Source organism: Zingiber officinale, chromosome 7B (assembly GCF_018446385.1).
Source record: "Zingiber officinale cultivar Zhangliang chromosome 7B, Zo_v1.1, whole genome shotgun sequence".
NCBI classification, from domain to species: Eukaryota; Viridiplantae; Streptophyta; class Magnoliopsida; order Zingiberales; family Zingiberaceae; genus Zingiber; species Zingiber officinale.
Genome location: NC_055999.1, coordinates 20,063,405 through 20,090,357, shown reverse-complemented (window position 1 = coordinate 20,090,357; position 26,953 = coordinate 20,063,405). Strand labels below are relative to the sequence as shown.

The window sequence follows — 26,953 nt, the reverse complement described above, 5'->3', positions numbered from 1 at the left end:
TGTAAAGTTCACTGTTTAAATACTAAAGATTATTTAGGAAAATTTACACCCAAATCTAACCAAGGAATATTTTTAGGATACTCTTCAACCAGTAGGGCCTTTAGAGTATATAATAAAAATACCTTGAAAGTTGAAGAAACAATTAATGTAATATTTCATGAAGAAAACAACCTACCTAATGAAAATTTTGACATCAATCCAAGAGCTATAGAAGATGATGAAATCCAACCTAACCTTATTGAATCAGAAGAACCAATTTCTGACTCACAGATAAGACCAACTAGAGTAAGTACTTCTCACCCACCTGACCAAATTTTGGGTGACCCAAACCGAGGAGTCAGAACTAGATCCTCCTATAGAAACCTTAGTCAGATTGCCCTTATTTCTAAAATTGAACCTAAGACTATAGAAGAAGCCCTACCTGACCCAGATTGGATCATTGCAATACAGGAAGAATTAGCAAAATTTGAGAGAAACCAAGTATAGGACCTTATACCTAAACCCATAAATAAATCAATAATAGACACCAAATGGGTTTTTAGGAACAAGTTAGATGATCAGGGTAAAATAATAAGAAATAAAGCTAGACTAGTAGCCAAAGGGTTTAGTCAAGTCGAAGGCTTAGACTATGATGAAACCTATGCTCCAGTAGCTAGACTCGAGTCCATTAGGATGTTACTAGCCTATGCAGCAAATAAAGGGTTTAAGTTATACCAAATGGACGTTAAGTCAGCCTTCTTAAATGGGTTTATCAAGGAAGAGGTCTACGTAAGCCAACCTCCAGGATTTGAAGACTTAGACTACCCGAACCATGTATTTAAACTAAAAAAGGCGTTATATGGACTAAAACAAGCCCCTAGAGCATGGTATGAAAGATTATCTAATTACTTAATATCCAAAGACTTTAACCAAGGATAAATAGATCCGACCTTGTTCGTAAAAACTATAGAAAAGGACATCTTTATAGCCCAAATTTATGTTGACGACATAATTTTTGGCTCAACTAACTCAAAATTTTTAAAGGAATTTGTTAAATTAATGGAGAGTGAATTTGAAATGAGTATGGTTGGGGAACTCAACTTTTTCCTATGCTTACAAATAAAACAAACCAAAGATGGAATCTACATTTATCAAACTAAATACGCTAAGCAGTTAAGTAAAAAATTCTGCATGGTAAATTCAAAAATTATAAATACTCCAATGGCAACCAACATTAACATTGACTCTGACCCTGAAGGAAAACTAGTAGATCCAAAATACTATAGGAGTGCCATAGGTAGTTTACTTTACCTAACTGGAAGTCGACCCGACATATTGTTTGCAGTAGGTATGTGCGCAAGATACCAATCCTGTGCAAAAGAGTCACACCTAACATATGTTAAAAGAATACTTAGGTATATTAAGAAACTCTAAATGTAGGACTCTGGTACCCAAGAACTTGCACTTTTGACTTTTATGGCTATTCTGATTCAGACTATGCTGGGTGCAAATTAGATAGAAAAAGTACAAGTCAGATTCTCGGTCAGTGCCTAGTAAGTTGGTCAAGCAGAAAGCAACATTGTGTTGCTCTATCCACTACAGAAGTTGAATACATAGCTCTAGGAGAGTGTGCATCTCAATTTTATGGATGATGCATACATTAAAAGACTATCAACTAGAATATAAAAATACAAAAATCTTTATTGATAATATCAGCTCAATTAATCTGACCAAAAATCCTATTCACCACTCTAGGACTAAACATATAGAGGTAAAACACCACTTTGTAAGGGATCACGTAGCTAAAGGTGAAATTGCACTCAACCATGTTGAGTCCAAATCAAACCTAGCTGACATCTTTACAAAACCCTTACTTGAACTTAAGTTCGGTGCACTTAGAAGGCAAATAGGAATGTGTTGGGTAGAGTAGGTGTCTAATTTTGTTAACTTGTTTTTTTTTTAAATCTAGGAAAAATAGCTTTCAAAATTCCACTTTATTAGACTTTTCAAAAATTGGACTGAGCCTAAGCTTTCCCCATAGAAATCATGTTCCCCTAGAGTTAAGCCAGAGCATCTCACAAACACCTAGGTATACCTTGATTGTGTTTGAAAGACTTAGAACAGTGTGAGATGCATAAGGTATAGCCTGGACTCAAGAGTGCTTATATCTGTGCATCGAAATGAGTCTGGGCGTTAAATACACAATATACATCAATCAAGTTAAGTCTTCCAGCTCGAGTCAAATCTATCTGGACCAAATTGACTTAACTTGACTAATCATGTGAAAGCTGTTGCCTTGTAGGCAAACAGCAAGTAGTTAAAGGTTAGACAGTTGGTGAAGGATACTCAGTTTTCTAGTTAAGCATGTTTTGATCTTTAGGGCTCTGATACCTCTTAAAGTCAATCTATTAAACTTGACTCATGCTTGGACTTAAGGACCAACTGACTTCCTAAATCAAACTTTTTAGCTACTTTGCTCCCTCCTAGCTGTAAAATTTAATAAGTATTGTCTAAAATTAAGTACCAATCTTTATTTTCAAAGTTTAAAACTTAGCTTACTTTGAATTCTAACTTTGTAAATTCCAAAGTAGAGCACAGTTTTACAAAATTTAACTCATTGCTTTCAAAAATTAAAGAAATGAGAGTAATAAACAATTAAGTTCTTTCAAAATCTTGTTTAATCGGGTGTCTATCTTCGCTTATGTTTTTTTTTTTGATATATGACAAAGGGGGAGAGTAGCAAAAATGTAAAATTCAAAATAATATAAAAGAAATTTAAAATAATATAAAAGAGAGAGCAACAGTTAAGGGGGAGCATATAGTTGGCGCTAAACTTTAAATTCGTAGGGGTTACTTTAGCAAATTTGCTGTGTTAAAAGTGTTTATTTATTCTTAGCAAATTTACCTGTGTTAAAATTGTTCATCTATTCGTTTGTTTACTTAACTTTGAATTAGAGTTGTCATAATCAAAAAGGGAGAGATTGTTGGTGCGGGAAGCATCCGACGATCGAACTCGTGTTTTGATAACGGCAAAGGATTCAAAGTTAAGGTGTTTTGTAATCTAACAAGTCTGCTTGAGGAATTCAGGAAAGTCCTAGCTGCGATTAGGCAAAGGGAAAACCCTAGGGGGTGGTAACCCTAAGTCATAGGTGTTGGTGCAACCTTAGGTCAAGGTTGACCTGGTTGACCAGACTCGAGTTGACTTGACTCGAGTTGTGTTTTGATGTTTTGACGAGTTATGTTTGACAATGTTTGTACCTTGATGTTTTACAAGGATACAAGCTTGGGAGATTGTGGGTGCAACCCATGGTCAAGGTTGACCTGGTTGACCCGAGGTGAGTTGACCTGACTCGGAAAAGTCCAAGCAGGGAGCTTGGCACGGAAAAAGTCCAAGCAGGGAGCTTGGCACGGGAAAAGTCCAAGTATGGAGACTTGGCACGGAAAAGTCCAAGTATGGAAGCTTGGCACATGGGAAGTCGGAGAGGGCTCGGTAGATCGTTCTCCGGACTGTGGTCAGAGAGGGCTCGGAGCCTGTTCTCCGACCGGATGGAAGTCGAGAGGGCTCGAGCTCATTCTCTGGATCGTGGTCGAGAGGGCCTGGAGCTCGCTCGGACCGGATGTGGAAAGTCCCGTGAGTGAAGCCAGATTGGAAATCCTGAGTGAAGCCGGTGAAAACCCTAGTGAGTGAAGATAGGTGAAAGTGAAAGTCCCGGTGAGTGAAGCCAGTTGGAAAGTCCCGTGAGGAAGCCGTAGATTGGAAATCCGTGAGTGAAGGTGAAACCCTAGTGAGTGAAGCTAGGTGAAAGTCCCGTGAGTGAGCGGGCAAGGAAAATTCAGATGGATCAAGGGTGATCGGACATCCGTGTTGAGAAGGTCAAGTAGGTCAAGTGAGTGACCGGATACTTGACACGAAGAGAAAAGTCCAAGTGGGTCAAAGGGATTGACCGACACTTGGGGAGTCTTAGCAGTCAAGGGAGTGACCGGATGCTAAGCATGATGTACCAAGAGGTCAAGGTTGACCGGATATCGGTTTGGACTTGGTTTGGGCAAAACCAAGACCGGATCGTCCGGAGACCGATCGAAGCGATCGCTGCCTCGGTGAGCTTATCGACGGCCGGGGACCGATCAAGATGAGCCTGATCGGTCCCCGGACCGATCAGAGTTGGATCAGCGTCTGATCGATCTCTGATCGGTCCGGGACCGATCAGGAGAGCCTGATCGGTCCCCATGACCGATCAAGATCACCGACCGATCGGTGGAGCCGATCGTTCACCCCAGCCGTTGTGACTCAACCGCCAGGTTATTTCGGCTTCGTGTTCGGTCTTTTTGTTTCGGGTTCGCAGTTTGCTCGTGATATCGAGGTTATAAGAAGAGATCGAGGGCCGACTACCACTCTTCTTCTTCCTCCTCGAGCTGTTCTGAAAGCTGTGCTTGAGCTTTGCTGAGCTCCGAAGCTTCGGGGGAGCTTCTTTGACTGAGTTGCTTGTTGGCATTCGTCCGTGAAGTTGGTGCTTCATCCGGGACTTCAGTCGACGAGAAGGCAAGCGAGTATTTGTACATTCATTGTATATTTTGTTCTTGCTCTTCTTTGTATTTCCATATTGCTTTTGCAAAATATTGTGGCGAGGTTTCTCCACCCAGAAGGAGTGGTCTTATTAGCCGGTTTTCCGGGGACTCATCCACCGACGGATTGATAGGCTTCGTCCACCTTACGGACACACCGAGAAGTAGGAGTTTCATCTCCGAACCTCGTTACATCGACGAGTTTAAGGTTTGCTATTCTCCGCTTTCGTTTCTATTTAGTTATTTCCGCTGCGCTAACCCTAATCGTAGGAAGAAACGAAAGAATTTGGGGCGGCTATTCACACCCCCCCTCTCTAGCCGCGATCATCTGTCCTAATAAGTGGTATCAGAGCGAGGTCGCTCTTGGTTGGATTAACACCCGAGGGAGCACAAGCTAGAGAATGGATCTACTCGGAGAAGACATCACAATTCCACCCTTCTACGATCGCGACGACTTCGCGTATTGGAAGGTAAGGATGAAGTATTTCCTTATGACTAACATTGAAAATTGGAGTTGTGTACAATTAGGTTTCACTCCTCCGATGGATAAAGAAGGAAAACCTCTTGAGAAGAAGAAGTGGACGAAGGAGCAAATCCATCAATCCACAATCAACGACGAGGTAATGAAAATATTTGAATTCTCATTACCTAACGATATATTGTGTAAGATAGGTGGTTACAACAATGCCAAGGAATTGTGGAACAACTTGGCCAAGTTCCATGAGGGGAGCTCCACTTCAAGCCATGAAGAGGAGTCAAGTGAGCTAAGCAGCTCACACCATGGAGATGTGGAATTAGAAGTTGAGGGTTACTCAACATCTAAGGAAGAAGAGGAGGAGAGTTCTTCCTCAAGATCGGAGCAAGAAGAAGAAGCTTCTACCTCCGGAAGGGATGAAGAAGAAAGTCTTCATCCATCCTCAACCCTAGGTAACTCAAGCATTTCAATTTCAAATAAATTACACATAATGTGCTTTGAGTGTAGGGAGTATGGACATTACAAGAGTAAGTGTCCAAAGAGGGTTAGAAAGTCTCCACCGGCGCCAAAGGTCAAGAAAGCCGGAGTCCCGATACGCAAAGGCAAAGAGCACGTGGTGTGCTTTCAATGCAAGCGAAGGGGATATTATCGGAGCCAATGTCCGAGGGGGAGGCAACTTCACAAGGACAAGAAGACGAGCACATCGATAGGGGGAGCTAAGGCAAACCCTAAGGTAATCTCTAAGGCTCATTTTTGTAATTCAAATAGAACACATGCTAGTAGCCTTATTGCTATTGTTAATAATGGTAAGCATGATAACATTAGAAATCAATACACATGCTTAGGTGCCAAACATGTGAGCCTAGATAAGGATAACACTAGGAAAGCCAACCCTAGAATCAACCCATCTAAGGCTAAGGAAAATCTAGGTAGAAATCCCAAATCATCTAGACATATGCCTAGAAATACCTCAAAGAAAAATGATAAATTAAAGCTTGAGGTATTAGAGAAATAAAATCAAGTCTTGAGGTCAAGACTTGACTCTCTAGAAAATGCTCTTAAGGATTTGACTCTAGGGTCTAGGGGTCAAAAACCCAAGTCCAAGGACAAGAAAGGTTTGGGTCACAAACCTAAGTCCCAAGTGGTCAAGCCCACTTATCATGATGTTCCATTCGATTATGGAACAAGATCTAGGGCTAGAAAGACCATCACCAAGGTCACAATGGGAGTCACCCCTAGAGTTGATCTTGATGAGTCCCAAATGACCAAGGCTTCAAAGCCTAGGAGGGTCATTAGAAGGGTTGCTAGGGAAGTCATCCCTAGTGAATACTTAGTGAACCCAATGAGCTCCAATAGGTATTGGGTTCCTAGGAGCGTGATTTCATCACGCTAGATGAGTTAGGGTGTGCCAACCTTACTTGACTAGGTAGTTAACCTAATCATGGCAAAAGGTGGCACTTTAGGAATTTTCAAGGTGTAATCAAGCCTTGAAAATGAAATTGAAAATTATTCCTAAGGTGATTAGAATGTGCCAACCACATTTGAGGAAGTTTCTAAGGTCAATCTAATTGGCACATAGTGATCTAAAAATCTTGAGGATATGATTTTAGGTCTATTACACTTAGGAATATAGAATTTATGGCAAAATGATCAAAATTATCAAAAACGGCAACTAAAGCTAGAAGTAGGTATTTTCTATACCTTTATGTGCTATTTGCCATATATTGTTTGCCATATGCCATGTCATGACATCATATTTTATGATCATTTAAAATGTCATGATAATGCTTAGGTTAGTCAAATGTCATGCTTTATTTAAGTTTCATACTTTATGCCATGACATCATGACATTGGCACATGTTTCATTTATGATATCATTATATGCCATGTCATCTTTTCTTGCATTTATAATCAATGAAATTGATTTAAGGTTAGAAACACAATTTGATATGGAGATCAAATTATTGTTTAGAAAAATACATGAGAACTTAGAATAAGATAACCTAAACCCATATCTCACATCAAAATTGACTTGAATGTGTTTGATACACCTTAGATGTGTGTGAGATATTAGGATGATGAGTTAGGATCAAGGCGCATAGTTCTTGTGCCTAGATGAGTCTAATTCGAAATTGGGGATCATAGGGAAAGCTTATGTACAAGTCATGTACATTTAGCCCAAAGATTGTGGTCCTAAATTAAATGGTTTAAAATCATTTCAAAATTGATTTGAAAAACCTTGATGAAGCTTTTCTAGTGATAGCATTCATCATTGAACAAGTTGATACAAAGATGACTTAGCTTTGAGTTATTTCAAAGTCTTTTGAACTTTGTATCAATATTGAAAAATGGAAGTTATTTTCATAGAAAACTATTTTTCCATGATAGGATATGTTATGAGGAATGTATCCTCAAAGTTTTACAATTTTTGGAATTTTCTGGAATTTTCTAGGAGTTTCTGAATTTCGGGAGGAAAATCAGAAATTCTGATATCAGACTTGTGGACCGATCAGAGAGGATTCTGATCGGTCCAGGAAAGAGTGGATCGGTCACTAGGACCGATCCAGGGGATGCTGGAACGATCCAGTGAAGGCTGATCGGTCTAGTGACCGATCAGGGCGTGCCAGGTTGTTGAAATTTCGACTGTTTGTCTGAAATTGCAGCTATGGAAGTGGTGTTTTAGGTTTCTAAAGGTTTGGAACTCTCCAAGACATTGTTGGTGCAATGATCAAGGGGGAGTTGACCTTTAGGGGGAGTTTTACCTATTAGTCAAGGGGGAGTTGACTTTTAAGGGGAGTTTTTACTCCTAAAGACTTGAGTGATATGGGATTATCACTAAGTTAATTGTTGGACCTTAGTATCAAGGGGGAAATTAAGAGTTTCAATGAAAGGTATGGGACTTTCATTAGGAAGAAACTCTTGACCTTGATTCACTCTTTTTGATGTGTGTCAAAAAAGGGAAGAGTGTAGGTTTGGGGAGAATGTTCAAGGAAGAACATTAGAAAACCTAAGTTAGGTTATCGGGTTAACCTAACTTGATTATGGGTTTGATTATGGATTTTGTCAAACATCAAAAAGGGGGAGATTGTTGGTGCAACCTTAGGTCAAGGTTGACCTGGTTGACCACACTCGAGTTGACTTGACTCGAGTTGTGTTTTGATGTTTGACGAGTTATATTTGACAATGTTTGTACCTTGATGTTTTACAAGGATACAAGCTTGGGAGATTGTGGGTGCAACCCGTGGTCAAGGTTGACCTGGTTGACCCGAGGTGAGTTGACCTGACTCGGAAAAGTCCAAGCAGGGAGCTTGGCACGGAAAAAGTCCAAGCAGGAGCTTGGCAGGAAAAGTCCAAGTATGGAGACTTGCACGGAAAAGTCCAAGTATGGAAGCTTGGCACATGGGAAGTCGGAGAGGGCTCTAGCTCCTCCTGACCGGGTCGAGAGGGCTCGGAGCTCTTCTCCGGACTGGATGGAAGTCGAGAGGGCTCGTAGCTCGTTCTCCTGACTGGTCGACTCGGGAGCTCGCTCACCGATGGAAGTCGAGGGCTCAGAGCTCGGCTCGTCCATGTGGTGGCGAGAGGGCTCGGAGCTCGCTCTCTGGACCGGATGTGGAAAGTCCCGTGAGTGAAGCCGGGCAGATTGAAATCCAGTGAGTGAAGCGGTGAAACCCTAGTGAGTGAAGCTAGGTGAAAGTGAAAGTCCCGGTGAGTGAAGCAGGCAGTGGGAAAGTCCTGGTGAGTGAAGCCAGGCGGTTGGAAAGTCCCGGTGAGTGAAGCCGCGCAGAAATCCTGGTGAGTGAAGCCGGTGAAAACCCTAGTGAGTGAAGCTAGGTGAAAGTCCCGTGAGTGCCGGGCAAGGAAAATTCAGATGGATCAAGGGTGATCGGACATCTGGTGTTGAGAAGGTCAAGTAGGTCAAGTGAGTGACCGGATACTTGACACGAAGAGAAAAGTCCAAGTGGGTCAAAGGGATTGACCGGACACGTGGTGGGGAGTCTTAGCAGGTCAAGGGAGTGACCGGATGCTAAGCATGATGTACCAAGAGGTCAAGGTTGACCGGATATCGGTTTGGACTTGGGAGAAAAGGAAGGGGATCGGTCCCTGGACCGATCAGAGAAAGCTTTGATCGATCCCCAGGACCGATCAAGATGAAGCTGGACCGATCAGGAGCATGCCTGATCGGTCCAGACCTTAAGCACAGAAAGGTCACCGATCAGGGCTTAGTCTGATCGGTCCCCATGACCGATCAGGAGCTCTGTGGACCGATCAGGGTGGAGCCTGATCGGTCCAGCCCTAGCCGTTGTGACTCAACGGCTAGGTTATTTCGGGCTTCTGTGTTCTGGTCTTTTTGTTTGCAGATTCGCAGGTTTGCTCAGGATATCAGAGGTTATAAGAAGAGATCGAGGGCTGCTGACTACCACTCTTCTTCTTCCTCCTCGAGCTGCTGTTCTTCTGAAAGCTGTGCTTGAGCTTTGCTGAGCTCCGAAGCTTCGGGGGAGCTTCTTTGACTGAGTTGCTTGTTGGCATTCGTCCGTGAAGTTGGTTCTTCATCCGGGACTTCAGTCGACGAGAAGGCAAGCGAGTATTTGTACATTCTTTGTATATTTTGTTCTTGCTCTTCTTTGTATTTCCATATTGCTTTTGCAAAATATTGTGGCGAGGTTTCTCCACCCAGAAGGAGTGGTCTTATTAGCCGGTTTTCCGGGGACTCATCCACCGACGGATTGATAGGCTTCGTCCACCTTACGGACACGCCGAGGAGTAGGAGTTTCATCTCCGAACCTCGTTACATCTACGAGTTTGAGGTTTTCTATTCTCCGCTTTCATTTCTATTTAGTTATTTCCGCTGCGCTAACCCTAATCGTAGGAAGAAACGAAAGAATTTGGGGCGGCTATTCACACCCCCCCTCTCTAGCCGCGATCATCGGTCCTAACAATAGGGGGTGGTAACCCTATGCGGATAGTCTTGGCAGGTCGATGACTTCAGGCAAAAGTCCTAGGGGGTGGTAACCCTAGGTGGAAAGTCCTCGTGTCACGAACCAGGTGAAAGGCTGGACTATCCGGGAAGCGGATGTCCAGCAGAAAGTCCAGAAGCGTCGAGTGCTGAGCAAAAGTCTAGTCGATCTGGAGGATCGACTGGCAACAGGTAAATCTCCTGAGTGGAGTAGGTGAGGACGCGTTCCCCATAGAGGGAACAGTAGGCGTCGGGTCGACCTAGGGTTTCCGGACGGAAACCCAAAGTCAGACTCGGATAGTCTGGAGACTGTCTATACTTCATTTATCATATTTATTGTGCTAACTTTATGTTGCAGGGTAGTGTTTGGGACTAACGTATCTTGCAGGTGCAAAGGAGCAACCTAAAGCCTCAGATGAACAGTGTCCGAGGCGTCTTCATGGAGCTTGGAGGCACCTCGGGTGCAAGGCTGGAGCTGGCTGCGAGAAGCTGTTCAAGGCGCCTTGATGAATAGTGGAAGGCGCCTTGAACAGATGAAGGCGCCCTGGTGAACAGTGGAAGGCGCCTTGAATCTGTGATAAGGTTCGACCAGTTCGCCCCTTATCTCCGCGGTTGACTCGGCTTATTCAAGGCGCCTTGGTGAACAGTAGAAGGCGCCTTGAACAGCCTTTATAAGAGATCTCGACCAGCAGCTCTCAACAATAACTTCCAAGCTTCCATTCTGCTGTGTTCTGCTCAAGTATTGCTTCCAAAGTGATGTTGCAACATTCCGACGACCCGGAGCTCAGCTTTCTTTTCTACTACTGTTGTCGGTATAATTTTAATTGCAGTTACATTTGTAATTAGTTTGTAATATTCATACGAGCTTATAGTTGTTGCCCACGGAAAGCGATCAAGGATCGCGGACCTTCAAGTAGGAGTCGACCTAGGCTCCGAACGAAGTAAACGACCGTGTTCTTGTGTTTGTTTCATTTATTCCGCTGCTTTAATTACTCTACGAACATTTTATGATTCCGATAATCGAACGAAATAGCCGCGAGCGCTATTCACCCCCCCCTCTAGCGCTTCTCGATCCAACAGCTTGGAGTATCCTATCTGCCGGTTCCCACGTCACATCTGAAGACCTATTTTCTTGTTTCTTTAGTACTTTATTTGGTTTATGTATTCAGTGTATTTAGCATTGTATATTCCAGTCTTGTTTCTAGAGTGTTATATGTGTTTTATGTTTATAGTAATACGTACTTGGTTTTAATTAGACAAGTTATACATATTTATATAAGTTTTTCTTCATTTTATCATTGTTGATTATTTTTTTAAAATTTAGTCTTTATTTAATGTATATATATATATATATATATATATATATATATATATATATATATATATATATATATATATATATATATATATATATATATATATATATATATATATATATATATATATATATATATCTCGCCGTATGTGACTGATGTATTTTGTATGTATGTATGCTTCAGATTGTCAATGGTATAGGGGAGATGCTGCAGGATTTTCCTGTGGCAGGGACTCCTTTGGGGCGTGACACCTTTAAGAGCAGTCACTTGAGGATCACTCAAGGTCCGTCCACTCCTACTATTCTGTTACAGTGTTCCATGGGGTTAACATCGGGCTTTCTCGGAAACTATCCTGGCGCTCTTGAAGATGATGAAGCTACCTGGGCAATTTGGCTATCTTGAATTTTCTAGTGCTTTTCTGACTTATCAATTCTTTGAGTTAGCACCTTTAATTCTTGCTTCATTTCATTTTGACTTAAGATGAGATCTTTAATCATTTTCTCCAATCTAGAAATTTGATTTCTCTTAGAAGGTTGTTATTGAAAATTTTGTTGCCCAGGCTGGAAACTTGGTCTAGCCCCCATAGATGATCCTTGTTATTGATTATTTCTATAAGAGAAATTTGGATGATTCTTCCACCCAGGGTTGTATGTGTTTGAATATGGATTGTTCTGTCTCTAATTGTTTAAAGGACATGAGTCTTGAGCAAGATCAGAACTTCCACATGTTTCACAACAACAAACTATGACATTGACCGTGCAAGTATTTGTTCCCATATTTTCCAACTTCTTTGTAAGAGCATCCAGTTTTACAAACATCATAGTAATTGCATCCACATCAAATTTCCTGATGCTTTAGTTGGGTTTGAAAAGGCATAGCCACCACTTCCTTCGTGGCCCACTGATGATGGTTTTGTGATACACTTTCAATAATATCTTCGACTTCATCCAAACTTTTATTTATAAGTGACCCTCCAGCAGCAGAATCTAAGGACATCTTAGTATGATAATTGATGCCTTTATAAAATGTATGCAACACTAGCCACTTTTCCAATCCATGATGTAGGTGTCTGAGCATGTTATTTTATCTATTACATGCTTCAAATAAAGATTATAAGTTTGACTGTCTGAAATTTGCAATAAGATTTCTCATATGAGAAGTCTTGTTACGCAACCGCAAATGCATGGTTTCATTGTCAGTAATAAAAAGATATCGTATCCACAGGGACTGGTTATAACCACTAAAGATATCTCAAAGCGAATTAGCTAAACAATCAACTAGAAATTACACGTACTAAGAAGCAACTAGAAAATAAAAATAGAAAAGTAATGCAGAAACTAAGTTTTATGAAAGTTCTAGGAGATTTAGTTTCTTTGTGATACTTATCAATGTAATATGATTTACCAATTATATCCTCAATTCTCATGCATTTGTAAGAAGTCGTCGATTATCTCCTGTAGAAAACTGGAAAGAGACTTATATCTACACCTTAAGCAATTAAATAGTCATGATCCCTATGAAGTCCGTTAGCGGGGCAACCCTGTCACGATGCCCCTTAGTCATACAACATAGAAACACATCACAAATCAATTCACATCAAGATATAGGGAACAACTCATCTATCTATCTCACTTCTTTGTAGATTCTTGCTTCACCCTTCAAGGTGATCCCCAAGATGTTCATTAACGGGGCAACCCTGCCATGATGCCCCTCGGTCATACAATCAAGAGAATTCCTCTACAAGATCCACAAGTAATACAAACATCCAATCAAGAATGATAATTAGATCCAAACACAACAATCCATACAAGATTGAATTAATACAAAACATAATAACATCATTGAAACAAGAAGTTGGCATATCCTTGAAATCTTACATCAATTCACATCACAAATACTCCCTCCATCCTAGAACAAGAAGATCTACTCCATGAAATAAAGGAAAAGATCCGAAGACAAGAAGATCATAAACATTTTGATCCAAATCAAGAAGATAGAAAAATAAATGCTTATCTAGAGCCGACGAGTAATCTTTGGAACCAATCCTTGCTACCGGAGTCAAATCAGGAATGGAAATGACTTTAGATCACCGGATTGACACCCAAAAGATGGAGAAAAGCCTCCAAATTGGATCTCCCCAAAGGGAGAGCTCCCCCCTTTCAAAGAGGAAGAAACCCTTTATATAGAGCAGGGGATTTAGGCGCCACACGACCCGTGTCATGGTCGTGTGGATCTCACACGGCCTTGGCTGCTTAACTCTCGGACAAAGTCACACGACCGTGTGAGATTCACACAGTCGTGCCATGCTTCATCTCTAGACCACTCACACGGCCGTGTGGCATACATGGCCTGCCAATCTTGGCCTCTGGAAATGTTGCACTGTCGTGTGGCACACACGACCTGACAATGCTTGGCCTCTAGAAACGTTGCACGGTCGTGTGACACACACAACCTGACAATGTTTGGCCTCTAGAAAGGTTGCACGGCCATATAGATCTACACAGCCATATTCTGATTCTGCTTCAAAAGTGACACGGCCGTGTAAAACCACACGGCCATGTCAACCCTCTCTTCTGCTGATGCTACACACCCGGTCTGCTGCACACGACCAAGATCATTTTCCTTCCTGTTCCTTTGGCATGGCCGTGTGGCACACATGGTTAATGTTGACTTCCTTCGTGTGTTGATTAGATTCGCCATGAACATCATTTCCTCTCCAAATTTGACTCCTGTAGACAGAAAATACACAAGAGCAGATCTTTGAACAAAGAAGAGTAAATATGCTAAAAGTAAAGCAAGGAGTATGAAAGTACATAGATAAAACATGCATAAAATATAGGAATGTGCGTTAAAATATGCTAAACAAGTGTATAAAATCTACGCACATCACTTACAATCACTCCGGAGTTGTCCTTGAAGCCCTCTTCTCAGCCTTCATCTCTCAGATGCACTTGAACTTGCAACTCCACTCCATTTCTCCTCGTTCGGTGGTCCCTCGAATGTCTTTCACACCATCCTTCACCGATCTCAAGGACCTGAGCCATAAGATGAGCTTTCCAAACTTGACCGCACCAAGTTTCTCATATGCGGTTCATCAAGTCTTATATGACTCAAACATACATATCAAATATGTATGAATCCTAGCTTAAACTCTTTGACAAACACATTAATATCATGATCGTACTCAATCAAACTTAGGTTGATTGCACCCATACTATAGAGGGGCGGGGCAGAAGCATTTCTTCCATACTGGCAGTTGCATTGCTAGCCGCCCTGCTAGCCGCCCTGCTAGCCTCACCCTCAACACCGGCTCCCTAATTTTTAGAGCTAATCGACTAAATGTCTCGCTCAGCCAAGATGGCTTCATCGCATCTGTTCAACTCGGCTTCATCAAGCCTCATTGTGTTGCTTACGATGGCTTTCCAGATGGTTCTCCCTACAAATGAAAAAGAGAACTTCTGTTAGCAATAATAGTGAAGGATATATGTTTTTCTTACCAAAGGAAAATGACAGCTCGACCTCAATTGGACTCAGCCTAAAGATATACATAATGTCCTCTTGAAGCAACTTGACGATGCCAAACTTTAGACCAGATAGGGCCTCTGAAACCAGCAGATATATCCTAATGAAAAACACCTAATTCTGAAGAGGGAGGAAGATCCATCTGCCAACCGATCGACCATTGAAAGGGAGAGGCTGGTCGGACAAAGAGATAATGAGATTTTCAGCTTTTATTAGAGGAAGATATTTTTTCCCAGCTTTATTAGAGGAAGATATTTTTTTTTCAAAAAATACGACCTTCGGTTGGGCTTGGAAAATAAAAACCCTCGCCTCTATTTTTTTAGGATAATAAAAATAATGAAAGATACGAGGAGAGACGGGGGAGGGGGGGCTTTGGCACATTTTGAACATAATAGCGATCTCGCATAGTAGTCGAATCGAGTTTGGGCTAGCTATTGAAGGGAGATATGAAAATAGTAGTAAAAAAGTCAGGGATTGGAAAGCAAATGCCACCTATGAATTGATCCCTAAAAAACGTAACATAGTCGGGAGAAGGAAGATGGGGACGGTCAAGGATATTGAGGATAATAATATGAAAGTTTGCTGGAATGACATAGGTTAGCTTCATCTGATCCACCTCCTCGCTGTTAATATCGAAAAGCATGGCGGTGTACCACAGGGAGGGAATGTGCAATGGAATTTCAAGAGCCATGGAATCGAAACAAGGAGAACAAACAAAACACAACTAACTTACGAAAGAAAGCGAAAGTGAATGGAAGATCGAAGGCAGAGAAAAACAACTGACGGAAGATAGTGACCGGAGAAGATGAATGCAGAGGCCTTTACCCTAAACCGTTATGGCTTATAAAGCCCTTAGGGCGTGTTTGGTTCAAATTATCGTACAAACCTTGGTTATATGATTACCAAGTAATCACATAACTAAGGTTATGGGGAATAAAACATAATCTCAATATTGTTTGGTTCAACTTAGGTTATGCAACAATCTAGTTTAACATTTACTAATTTACCCTCATCTCCTTCCTATTCATTTATTCCTCACCTGACAACAATTATAATGACAGAGGCAAAGGGGACTCATTTTAGGGTAAAAATAGCTCTTTTGTGTGAAAAATTGGAGGGGTCAATGGAATTACCATGGCTAAGAATGAAACCTCCAAGAAAGCGAGGCTGAGTGGTGAAGTCTTTGAGGTTCAGATTCAATGCTTGGATTTCTCTATCGAAACCAAAATGGTCGAACAACCTACAGATAATAGAACGAAAGGGGAAGCATGATGTCAGGGCGAGAAATGGTAGATTGCGGCAATTCAAGCTAAGATCAAATGGTGTGCATGTACCGGTGGAATCCTTTTTGGCCCCTGCAGCATGAAGGAAAACGACATGCATGCTGCGGTCGGGGAGCGAGGAGGGCAAGCGCATCCCTTGCTCTGTCCCTCTCTTCCGCCACCTCCTCGGGATAATTTTGGAAAAAAACTTTGATAACCCTAGAATCATGAAATACCTTAGGCTTCTGAGGTTTTCTGATTCCGATTTGTATTCCCAAATTGCTAACGTGGCAGGAGTCACTCATCACCGGGAATCACTCATTACCTAAACCAAATAAAATTTTTGTTGATAACCTACCAAGGTTATTAATGATAACCCCCAACTAGGGGTGAGCAAAAGTTTGGTGAAACCGGACAAACCGATCAAACTGACCGAAATTCAGTTCGATTTATTTAGAAAAAAAAATTTTCCCCCAAAAATCGATTAATTCGGTTTGGGTTCGTTTAAAAAAATTCTTATTTGGTTAAACCGAATAGCCTGAATTTTTGAACCAAATCAAACTTTTTAGACCTTAAATTTAAAACTGAACTAATTTTTTTTATTAAACCAAACCAATTTTTTTTAGAAAAAAATTGATTTGTTCGGTTATTTTCGATTTGTTCGGTTCAGTTTTATCATAAATTTGGTTCAATTTATTCGGTTTTTATCAAAAATCAGTTCATTTCGATTTGTTTGAAAAAAAATCAATTTAGATCGATTCGGTTAATTCGGTTTGATTCGGTTCGATTTTAACCGAATGCTCACCACTACCCCTAACCAAACACCCTCTTAGGGTTTTTCGAACTCATCGTCCGATTGCATGGATAGAAAAGTGAACTAGACGATCATTCAAAATGTTAAACGTCTCTATCAGAGATGTGGGTAATACACATGGCAGTACTAGAGGAATGGATATTTATGATGGATATCACAAACAAATCATTATCATGATACGCCCTCACGCATATCACCATACCTTATCGTGCATTTATAGCACGTACAAAGCATATCATTTCTCATTATCTAAGCATGTATGAGACCTGACATCTCATTTTTCGAGGAAGATGACCGCAAAAATGGCTTGATGATAAGACACTAAATGCCCGATTGACTCTCATTAACAAAAGTCTGAGGAGCACAATTCACTCGGTAGTATTACTAGGTCATTTCAAGAGAACGACAAAAGTCAAAGCAAATAAGAAAATGTCGATCGGAAGTCATAAAGTCAAAGCGACTACACAAGGATGAAGGACCAAAGCAAAGTGCCAATTAACTCCAATTAGCGATAAACCTTGTCAGCCTTATAAATAAATGGCAAGTCTGTGGACAGGTTCCATATGGATACCACCCCTGGCTTAAGCCGAACTCACTTGAGACCCAGCTCCCTCGAGTCCAATCGGATTTGTCAACCAGATAGATTCCTTGGGTCACATTCCCAGAGTTGACTTGATTTTCGCCTTTGTCCCCATATCCCTGGTCGTCCCTGTCGATCAGTTAGGTTCTATATGGACACCAACCTCCTCTTTGGACCGGACTTAGTAGGGACCTAACTCCCTCAAGTCCGATCGGCCTTGTCGATCGGATAGATTCTTCGTGGGACGCCTTCCCAGAGTTGACTTGATTTTCTTGCCTCTATCCCCACTCTCCCAATTGGTTTGGTCGATCAAAGGGGAGTTCTAGAAAATTCAATGAGGGCTTACTAGGTGGTCATAACATTTGGCATTGTTATAACTCAATTAGCCGATATACGCTGGGCTATGCGAAAAGCATACATAACTAGCAGGCCAAGAGGCCACAAAGGCCAAAGGCCCATATAAGGCCATCACTATAACACATGGACTTGTGATCATACCTGTGTACCAGTACTTACACTACTTACATGTTGATTTGATTGATGAAGACAGTATAAGCATAGTGATACAACAGATTAACCGATCCAAGGTAATGCCTTATCAATGTAGAAATTACGAGTGACATTATAAAAAGGAGATCTCTCTCCTTTGATGAGATATACATACATGTTTATTTACACATCTCTTCTTCTTCATTCTCTTCTACTGCTACTGTTGTTCACTTCTACGCCACCACTGATTTTTAACTTGACTGTACGAGTAGCTACGTAAGGACCCTCCTAACTTATTTACAGATGATTTTTCTTTTTTTGTCAGTCTCATGGTCCATTTACGCTCTATATTGATAGTGGTCATCTGTCACTGTTTTTCGATGGGATCAATATTATTATTTGAAATAATATATGATTGGTTCGATAATTTTAAAGCGTATTATCATAAAAAATTAGTTAAACTGGATTTTCTAGTGACAGGTGGCGAACTCTGACAGGTGGGCGAAGATCGACGTGTAAGAGAAAACGTGACGATGAGGTTGACAAGACGGCGGCCCCAAAACGCGATACGCGAATGGAGAGGAGCGCATATGCTCTCTTCTTGTTCCCTCCCGAGAATATACTCAGGGGGAGGAGGAGGAACAGCAGGAGCTCTTCGAACTCCTCTCCGATCCCTATCTTGTTTGGGTTTGTGGAAGTGAAACCATAGGAATCGGCAATATGGTTCCCACCGATTCGCTGCTGTGCACGAATCGTCTCACTTTGTTCTCGCCCTCCGCGCCGTCGGCGCGGTTCCGTTGCCTGCCTGCTCCATCGATTTCCCTGTCGTCATCTTCCTTTCCGGCGGAGCTGCGTCTGATATTGTGGCGGGGAGCGCGGAGAGTTGAGGGCTATGCGGGGAAGCGGAAAGAGATGACGGCGGAAGAAGTAAAGGAGGTGGAGGTGGAGGAGGACGTGGTGCCTCCGTTAGTGCAGGATGAGGAGGCTATCTTTAAGCCTCGCCGGATTGCTCTCTTTGTGGAGCCTTCCCCTTTCGCGTAGGTTCCTTTCCCTTCCTTGCTCAGACTTTAACTATTTTTTTTTTCTTTCACTTGTAAAGAAGTTTTGCTGCTTATTTCTCATTCTTGTTGCATAAAGTTGCCATCTTGAAGCTAATCGAGTTTAGTTTGATAATTGCTTTGCGACGTATCCCATTTTGCTGGGGTTTTGAGATTTCCTTTCAGACTTGTCATGATTCATTCAACAGAAACCCTAGAATTAGAAGCAGCTTAGTTCATACTTGCTTTGCTTTCTGGAAGCTCTGGTTTATCTGCGGTATGACATATTTACTATTCCATGGTCAATTCTTTGGATGGATGTGCTCTTGTAAGCACGCCAACACCCCAAAAATTGCCGTTCCTCCCATAATTTTATACCGAAATGATCTGTTGACCTATTTCTGTTGTAGAAGTTACCGGGCCTCCCATAATTTTATACTGAAATGATCTGTTGACCTATTTCTGTTGTAGAAGTTACCGGGTATTTTTTTACAACATATAGCAGCTACTGAGTACCTTCTACAACGTATAGAAGCTTTCGGGTAGTTGCTACAACATGTAAAAGCTATCCAATAGCTGATACAACGTGTTTAGGGTGAGTTTAGAATTTAGGATTTAAGATTTATACTATGTAAAAACTATAACTACCCAGTTGCTGCTACAACGTGTGTTTAGTGTGAGTTTAAAATTTAAAATATTTGAACACTATTATATCAAAATAGCTTTTACAACTATTTTAAAGTTATTTTTGATGTAGTTTAAATAGTTTTGACCAAATTGGTAAATAGTATTTTGATATAATAGTATTTATATATCCTAAAAATCTAAACCCTAAACTAACACTAAACACATTGTAGCAGGAGTAGCTGCTATACGTTGTAGCAATTATCGAGTGGCTTCTACATGTTGTAACAACTATTGAGTAGCTTTTACACGGTATAAATCCTAAATCTTAAACTCATCCTAAACATGTTGTAGTAACTACTAGGTAGTTTCTATACGTTGTAGCAGCTACTAGCTTGTACACATAGTAACTTTTATACATTGTAGCAGTTCTGGATAGCTTTTATACCGTATAAATCCTAAACTCACCCTAAATAAGTTGTAACAACTATTAGCCAGTAGCTGCTACACATTGTAGAAGCTATCCAATAGCTTTTACAATAACGCTGGGTGAAGAGGTAATTTCGGGATAAAATCATGGGAGGGGCCGCCCATTTGATTTTTTTTGGAAAAAGGGGCGCTCATCTAATGTTTCTCTTTATTTGGGACACCCTTTTGCCTAATTAAAAACTTCAGTCTGAGTCCGATAACAAGAAGAGAGAAAGTAAGACATTTAGGAAAACAACAAGTTTATTTCACTACAACAAGGTATCATACTGCAATTAATATTCAGTTGAGATATCCGTATTAACGTGGGTACTCAATGCCACAGACCTCTACTTTTATGTTAGCTACGAGACTTATCCAATACTGGTTTGTTGCTTGCTGTCAGTAAATGTCTCCAAATCTAATAAATCTGATTTCCTTTAACTGCCATCAACGATCTTATTTTTCACTACCCTAATTGCCAGGTACATTTCTGGATACAAGAATCGTTTCCAGAATTTCATCAAATATCTGCGTGAAATGGGGGACGAGGTACACACTTATACATGCAACAACATCATCTAAAAGCTAATTAGGTACACGAATTGTATGGTAAATCTTAATCACTAGAAGAATAGCAAAACAGTGGTATCAGATTAGCATCTCAAAAGATAAAAGAAGATGATAAAACTAGGGTCTTATTGTATCTCAGATAGCACGAACATACCACTAATTGTTGGGACAAGCTTGTTACACATAAAGGGTATTGAAAATAAATGTGTTGTTTCATGTAGGTAATGGTGGTGACCACACATGAAGGAGTTCCTCAAGAGTTCTATGGTGCAAAGGTTATTGGTTCATGGAGGTACACAAAATGGGCAATCTCCTGGTTTATGTACTAAACACTTAAGTAAACAGCCTCACATTAGTCATTTAGTTTCTCTGTTATTGACAACATTATCAATCTCAAGATACTTTGCATCTAGCAAGTTCAGAATGTCATTCTGATGGATATGATGAGTATGGCAGTATGCAAGTTTTCCTCCTTAAACAAAACTTCTACAAATCATATAAGGTTTTGATGGATGTTCTCATTCCACACACCTAGATTCAATCCAATACCATTTGTTTACTTCTCTGAGTCACCTTCACCTCCACGTTTGCAACTCTCCTTTTCCATGTATTTTTGATCTGATATTTACTTCCTTTTCCAGTTTTCCATGCCCTTGGTATCAAAAAGTCCCACTTTCTTTAGCACTTAGCCCAAGAATAATCAAAGCAGTTGCGAAATTCAAGCCTGACATTATTCATGCATCTTCTCCAGGAGTCATGGTAATCTTAACTTGGGAGTAGCTTTCATATTTGTGAAAATTATCCTTTTAGAACAAAGATTAAACTAATACCATTCTTTTCAACAGGTATTTGGTGCTCTGGCAATTGCGAAATTGCTTTGCGTTCCTATAGTGATGTCATACCACACTCATGTTCCAATGTGAGCTGGCTTTCTGCATTTGTATCATGACATGGCTATCAAAATAAATTATAAAGTAAAAAACATTGATCCTTTTCGCGAAGTACTTTTGCTAAGAAACGAACTAATAATTTCCAACTTCAGTGCACATCCACATGCTTTAGATTTTTTGTTCCAAAGTGCGATGCCACGCCAATTCCTTGCTCGAAACTCTAAATGTTTCCAATCTTTGTGCTGCAGATACATTCCTAGATACACATTCAGTTGGTTGGTGAAGCCAATGTGGCTGATTATCAGTGAGAGAATTTTCCTTTCCATCTACCCTATAATTCTTCCAAAAGCTCCTCCAACAATTTTAGTTTGGTGCTTTATTCTCTGATTTCTATTTTGAAGGATTCCTTCACAGAGCTGCTGATCTTACTTTGGTACCTTCAGCTGCTATTAGCAAAGATCTTTTAGCTGCTCATGTAACAGCAGGTTAGCAGAGTGCCCTCAGCAGAATCTTTGTTCTGTGGTGTTAGTTTGATCCTTTGTTGATGGTTTTCTTTCTCAATAGCTAACAAGATACGCCTTTGGAACAAGGGAGTCGATTCAGAAAGCTTCCACCCTCGATTCCGTAGCCATCAAATGCGCATGAGATTAAGGTATCTCGTCGCCACACCACTGCCAATAGGCATGAACAGTTGAACGTGCAAGAATAATTGTGCCATATGAATTACTTATTTGTCTAAAAACTCTCTTTTGCCAGCAATGGTGAACCAGAAAAGCCCTTGTTGATTCATGTTGGACGATTAGGAGTTGAAAAGAGCTTGGACTTTTTGAAAAGGCTAGTTCTATTTTACTCTTCACTTTCCAATGAATACTAACTAGATATTGCTTGCCTAGTCAAAGGGATACGAATGGAAAATCATAATGTAGGAGGAATGGAAAATGATTTCCATAAAATTTTCATATACAAACCACAGCATATGTTGCTTTCTGAATACAGATAAGCAAGTAAATGTGAAGAGCTTGAAAACTTTCGCTAATATTTACATATACTCGTTGAACAGGGTTATGGATAGGCTGCCAGGTGCAAGAATTGCTTACATAGGAGATGGACCATATCGGTATTCCATTCTCCCATTCCTTATACCTATGATATTAATACATTTATCACTGGTTTGCTCACTTATGACGGTAACATGCCCTTGTTCATTGACTTGGTCTCTTTGCAGGCCTGAGTTGGAGAAGATGTTTGCCGGTATGCCTGCTGTATTCACAGGGATGTTACACGCGGAAGAGCTTTCTCAAGCATATGCCAGTGGGGATGTCTTTTTGATGCCTTCAGAATCTGAAACACTTGGCCTTGTCGTATTGGAGGCCATGTCGTCTGGAGTTCCTGTGGTTGCAGCTCGCGCCGGAGGCATCCCTGACATCATACCGAAGGAGCAAGAAGGAAAGACCAGTTTCCTCTTCACTCCCGGGGACATTGATGACTGCGTGGACAAGATCGAGTGCCTCTTGTCTTGTGAAGAGTTAAGAGTAGCGATGGGCAAGGCCGCTCGAGAGGAGATGGAGAAGTATGATTGGAGAGCATCGACACGGAAGATCCGCAACGAGCAGTATAATGCAGCAATCTGGTTCTGGAGGAAGAAGAGAGCACAGCTGTTCCGGCCGTTCCAGTGGCTGATGAAGAAGCTCAGGTCACAACAGATCAAGTGTGTATGATACGAGTAAGAAACGGAGGCAGTATGGCTTTGCCACAATTACTAATGATCAAAATTTTTATCTCACTAAATATAGTTGATTATGTGAATTTTCCTATGTTTTGGACTCGATTTTCTATCATATTCCTGTGCCGTTGCCAAGTGAAACTGAAGTAAACAAACAGACATGTCGAGCAGAGAGATCCTCGACATACATTGTCTTCTCGGGTTCTCCTGCAATAGATCCATGAATAAAAAATAGAGAATAAATAAAAGCATAACTAAATAACTTTCCACCAATTAAACAACTCAACAAAACAATTAATTGAAACATATTTGTTTATCTTAATTGTTTTTCATTCATAAATCTGTTCTTAATTCAATGTATTTATTCTCTATTTCATTTTATTTTTTTTTTCAAGGGCACATTTTTTTAGATGTTGATACGGTGTATGATATGGTGGGTCTGGTCGTCAGAAGTCAAGGGGGCGTGACAGTCAGAAGTGAAGGGGACGTGACAGTCAGAAGTCAAGGGGACGTGACAGTTAATATACGGAGTAGGACCTCTGGGGGGCCAGCTGACGTATAAGACTCGGGCGGGGTTTAACGATCGGGAAACCAGGTCTGTGGGCAGGACGGGTGATCAGGGCAAAACCCGACCTGACTTTACTGGTCGGGTTTTCTCAAGCTAACTCACATAAACAGACTTGTCACTCTCGATCGGGCCTGAATCACAAAAGCTGACAGAGAGAAACTCTGATCGCACCCCCCCATCCATCCAGCCTGTTCAGCAACATGTAGCAGACCGGCCAGGGCGGCCCCGACCACACCCCGGCAGGATAGTAAGCATTACGCAACAATAGGTCAGGGAATCGTAACCACCTGTCAGAGAATACCTGCTGCATGTCAGGGAATATTCCAACAGTTGGAATCACCTGCAAGTAGAACCTTCCTCCAGTCTATAGGAGTAGGCCATGTGTCGTCCACCACCCGACAAGTCCTGACACCCGACACCCTCTGATAGGGCTTAGTCTCCAGAAGGTACACACTATCATATAAAAAGGGGCGCCCTCTTCCTTGCGCAAGTACGCTCACTCGCACACTTGTCTACTTTTCTTCTTCCTTCGTATACTGTTCTTCTGGGGAAAAAGTACCTAACTTGAGCGTCGGAGGGCCTACTCCGGGAACTTTTTTCCTAGTTCTTGGTCTCTAACGTTCCGTGTGTTTGTCTGAGTGTGCACAGAGTCCTAGTATCGTCGGCTTAGGCCAAGTAGTCCTTCAAGGCCACGTGGGGGTCTGTTCGCCGAAGTCTGCACGACCATAGCACTCTCCTCCGTCAACACCAGCGACACCTCATCCAGCCTCCATCTGACTCAAATTCTGGACAGGATCAATTTGACGTCGTTTGTGGGAAATTTCTTCACCTGTTCTGGAGCGTGAATATGGAGGACACTGGCAAAATCAACGTAACCATGACGACAGGAGAGTACGAATTGATCAAGGAAGCCAAGAGGCGGGCGACCTCCGAAAAATAGACTACCGCTTCTCGACCATGTAAGATGCTGGCAGTTTCTAAAGATCTGACTCACGCCTCTGTTAGAGGGTCCAAAAGAAAACAACCCGAGGAGCTTCCCTCGGCCTTCTATCGGGAGTTGGACCTCGATTACCATCACAAGGGCTCGGGCAGCTATAACAAGAAAGAGCAACCATGGGCTTCTATGGCAGAAAGCTCTCCGCCCAGGTATTCAAAGAAAGGTAAAACTATAGCCCTTAGGGAGAAGCCTAGAGTGGAGCCTGAGGAGCAAGTGCCCTTTTCTACAAGGGTACTCAAGGAAAGATTACTCAAGGGGTACAAGCCTCCTGCTATCGGAGAGTATGATGGTAGCAAGGACCCGGAGGTTCATCTCCGTAAGTTTAGAAACGCTGCCCTGTTGCATCAATACAGCGATGCTATTAAGTGCCGAGTGTTCCTGAATACCTTATCTGGCTTGGCACAGAAATAGTTTGATGGATTGTCGAACGGGTCCATCACCTATTTTCATGATTTCAAGACTGTCTTTCTGCGCCACTTCGCCAACAGCAGGAAGTACCAAAAGAAGAATTACTGTCTCTTCGCGCTTAAGCAAGGGCTAGCCGAGCCCTTGCGAAGTTATATCAAGCACTTCAACCAGGTGGCCAAGGACGTTCCATTGGCCACCTCTGAAATATTGATGAGCGCCTTCTCTCATGGGCTAGTAGAAGGGGAGTTCTTTCGAGACCTCATTCGAGATCCCGCAAAGAATTTTGATAAAATGCTAGGGAGGGCCGCTAGTTACATCAATGTGGAAGAAGCTCAAGCGGCCCGACGAAAAGCAGACAAGGCGCCTGCTTCCACCAATAAACCAGAGAAGAGGCCACCTCAACCGCTAGCCCAACCTCTTCCACATGCCTGGGACGCTCGACCGCCCTTTGGTCCTGGTCAGGATCCCCGACCGGTTCCACGGGTGGCAGCTGTTCAAGCCCCCCGACCTGGACCTTGGGGACCTCGTTACTGTACCTATCATCGGTCCCACACCCATGCCACGAGTGATTGCTTCCAGTTCGCTTGTGACTCCCAGCGCGTGGCCGAGCTGGGCCTCCCCCCACCTGAACTCGTGCCCAAGCTTCAAAGGTTGGTGGATAGTCAACAGGTTGCCACAGGTTTGGCAGGTCAACTCGGCAGACCACAACCCGACCTTGCTGGACATGGGAATCAACAACCTAGCCGTAACCAGGAGCCTGGGGCGACCAGGGAAGAAGAAAACTGGGGCAACGTGGCCATCCTGGAGATCAACATGATCTCTGGAGGACCTACCGACAGAGATTCCACCAGGGCGTGAAAATCTCATGAGCATCGTCTGGAGATACATGCCGTGGGATGCAACCGGGAGCAAGCTACCGGGCCTGTAATCAGTTTTGGGCCACAAGATCTGGAAGGGTTGGAGCTTCCTCATGATGATGCTCTCATAATTAAGGTCGCCATAGCTAACACTCGCATGGCCAGAGTTTTCGTAGATACCGGGAGCTCTATCAACGTGCTGTTTATGTTGGACCCTGGAGTTATTTTGATGTGATCAACCAAATTAGGTTAGATCCTGTTTGTTATTTGATCCTTGTGTCTAAGTGTGCTGGATCTTAGGAGTGTAGGAAGTCGAGCGGAAGACGTAGCTAGCGAGAAGGACAGCACGGGAAAGGAGCCGACGGGCTCGGTGCGTCCGAAGGATGAAAGAGCTGCGGAAGAGTAAACTGGTGGGCGAGAAGAACGTGCATGGCGTTCGAGGGATGAGAAGCTGGGACAGAAGCCTACTTGAGGAGAAGGCCGGAAATTAGGTTCGGGTGAGACTTATTTCGGTTGGTCGCAATTACCCAAACAATCGGAGCTTCGGAAGACGAAAAGAAAGCAAAAGGAGCTGGAAAAGCTAGCTTGAGGCGCCTTCAACAAAGTGTTGAAGGTGCCTGCACTGGCTGCAGTGTTGGAGGCACCCTCATGGCCTTGAGGGCGCCTTCAACCATATCCGAGGTGCCTCAAGGCCATTGGAGGCACCTCAGACCCAGTCTAGTGACCGTTTTCGCAGATGGATAAAGTTTTATCCATATACTCAGCTGGAGGCGCCCTCAACCTCGTTGGAGGCGCCCTCAAGGCTCAAGATAAGTTTTCCAAGAACTATATAAAGGCCCCTGGAGCTAGGAAATTAA

General features: G+C 42.2%; 2 protein-coding genes across 2 annotated transcripts; both read left to right on the top strand.

The window, feature by feature from the left end:
- The first annotated feature begins 18,509 nt into the window (after nt 1-18,509).
- LOC122005470 (sulfoquinovosyl transferase SQD2-like) lies at nt 18,510-23,357 on the top strand. The gene is made up of 11 exons (XM_042560505.1): nt 18,510-18,991; nt 20,566-20,632; nt 20,875-20,945; nt 21,295-21,412; nt 21,499-21,572; nt 21,792-21,847; nt 21,945-22,028; nt 22,108-22,195; nt 22,300-22,377; nt 22,604-22,660; nt 22,769-23,357. Exons 1-11 carry the CDS (start codon nt 18,675-18,677, stop codon nt 23,259-23,261), a joined length of 1,503 nt encoding a protein of 500 aa, XP_042416439.1. The 5' UTR covers nt 18,510-18,674; the 3' UTR covers nt 23,262-23,357.
- A 1,441-nt stretch (nt 23,358-24,798) lies between these two features.
- On the top strand, nt 24,799-26,097 carry LOC122004227. The gene is made up of 2 exons (XM_042559149.1): nt 24,799-25,137; nt 25,243-26,097. Exons 1-2 carry the CDS (start codon nt 24,799-24,801, stop codon nt 26,095-26,097), a joined length of 1,194 nt encoding a protein of 397 aa, XP_042415083.1.
- The last annotated feature ends 856 nt before the right edge of the window (nt 26,098-26,953 follow it).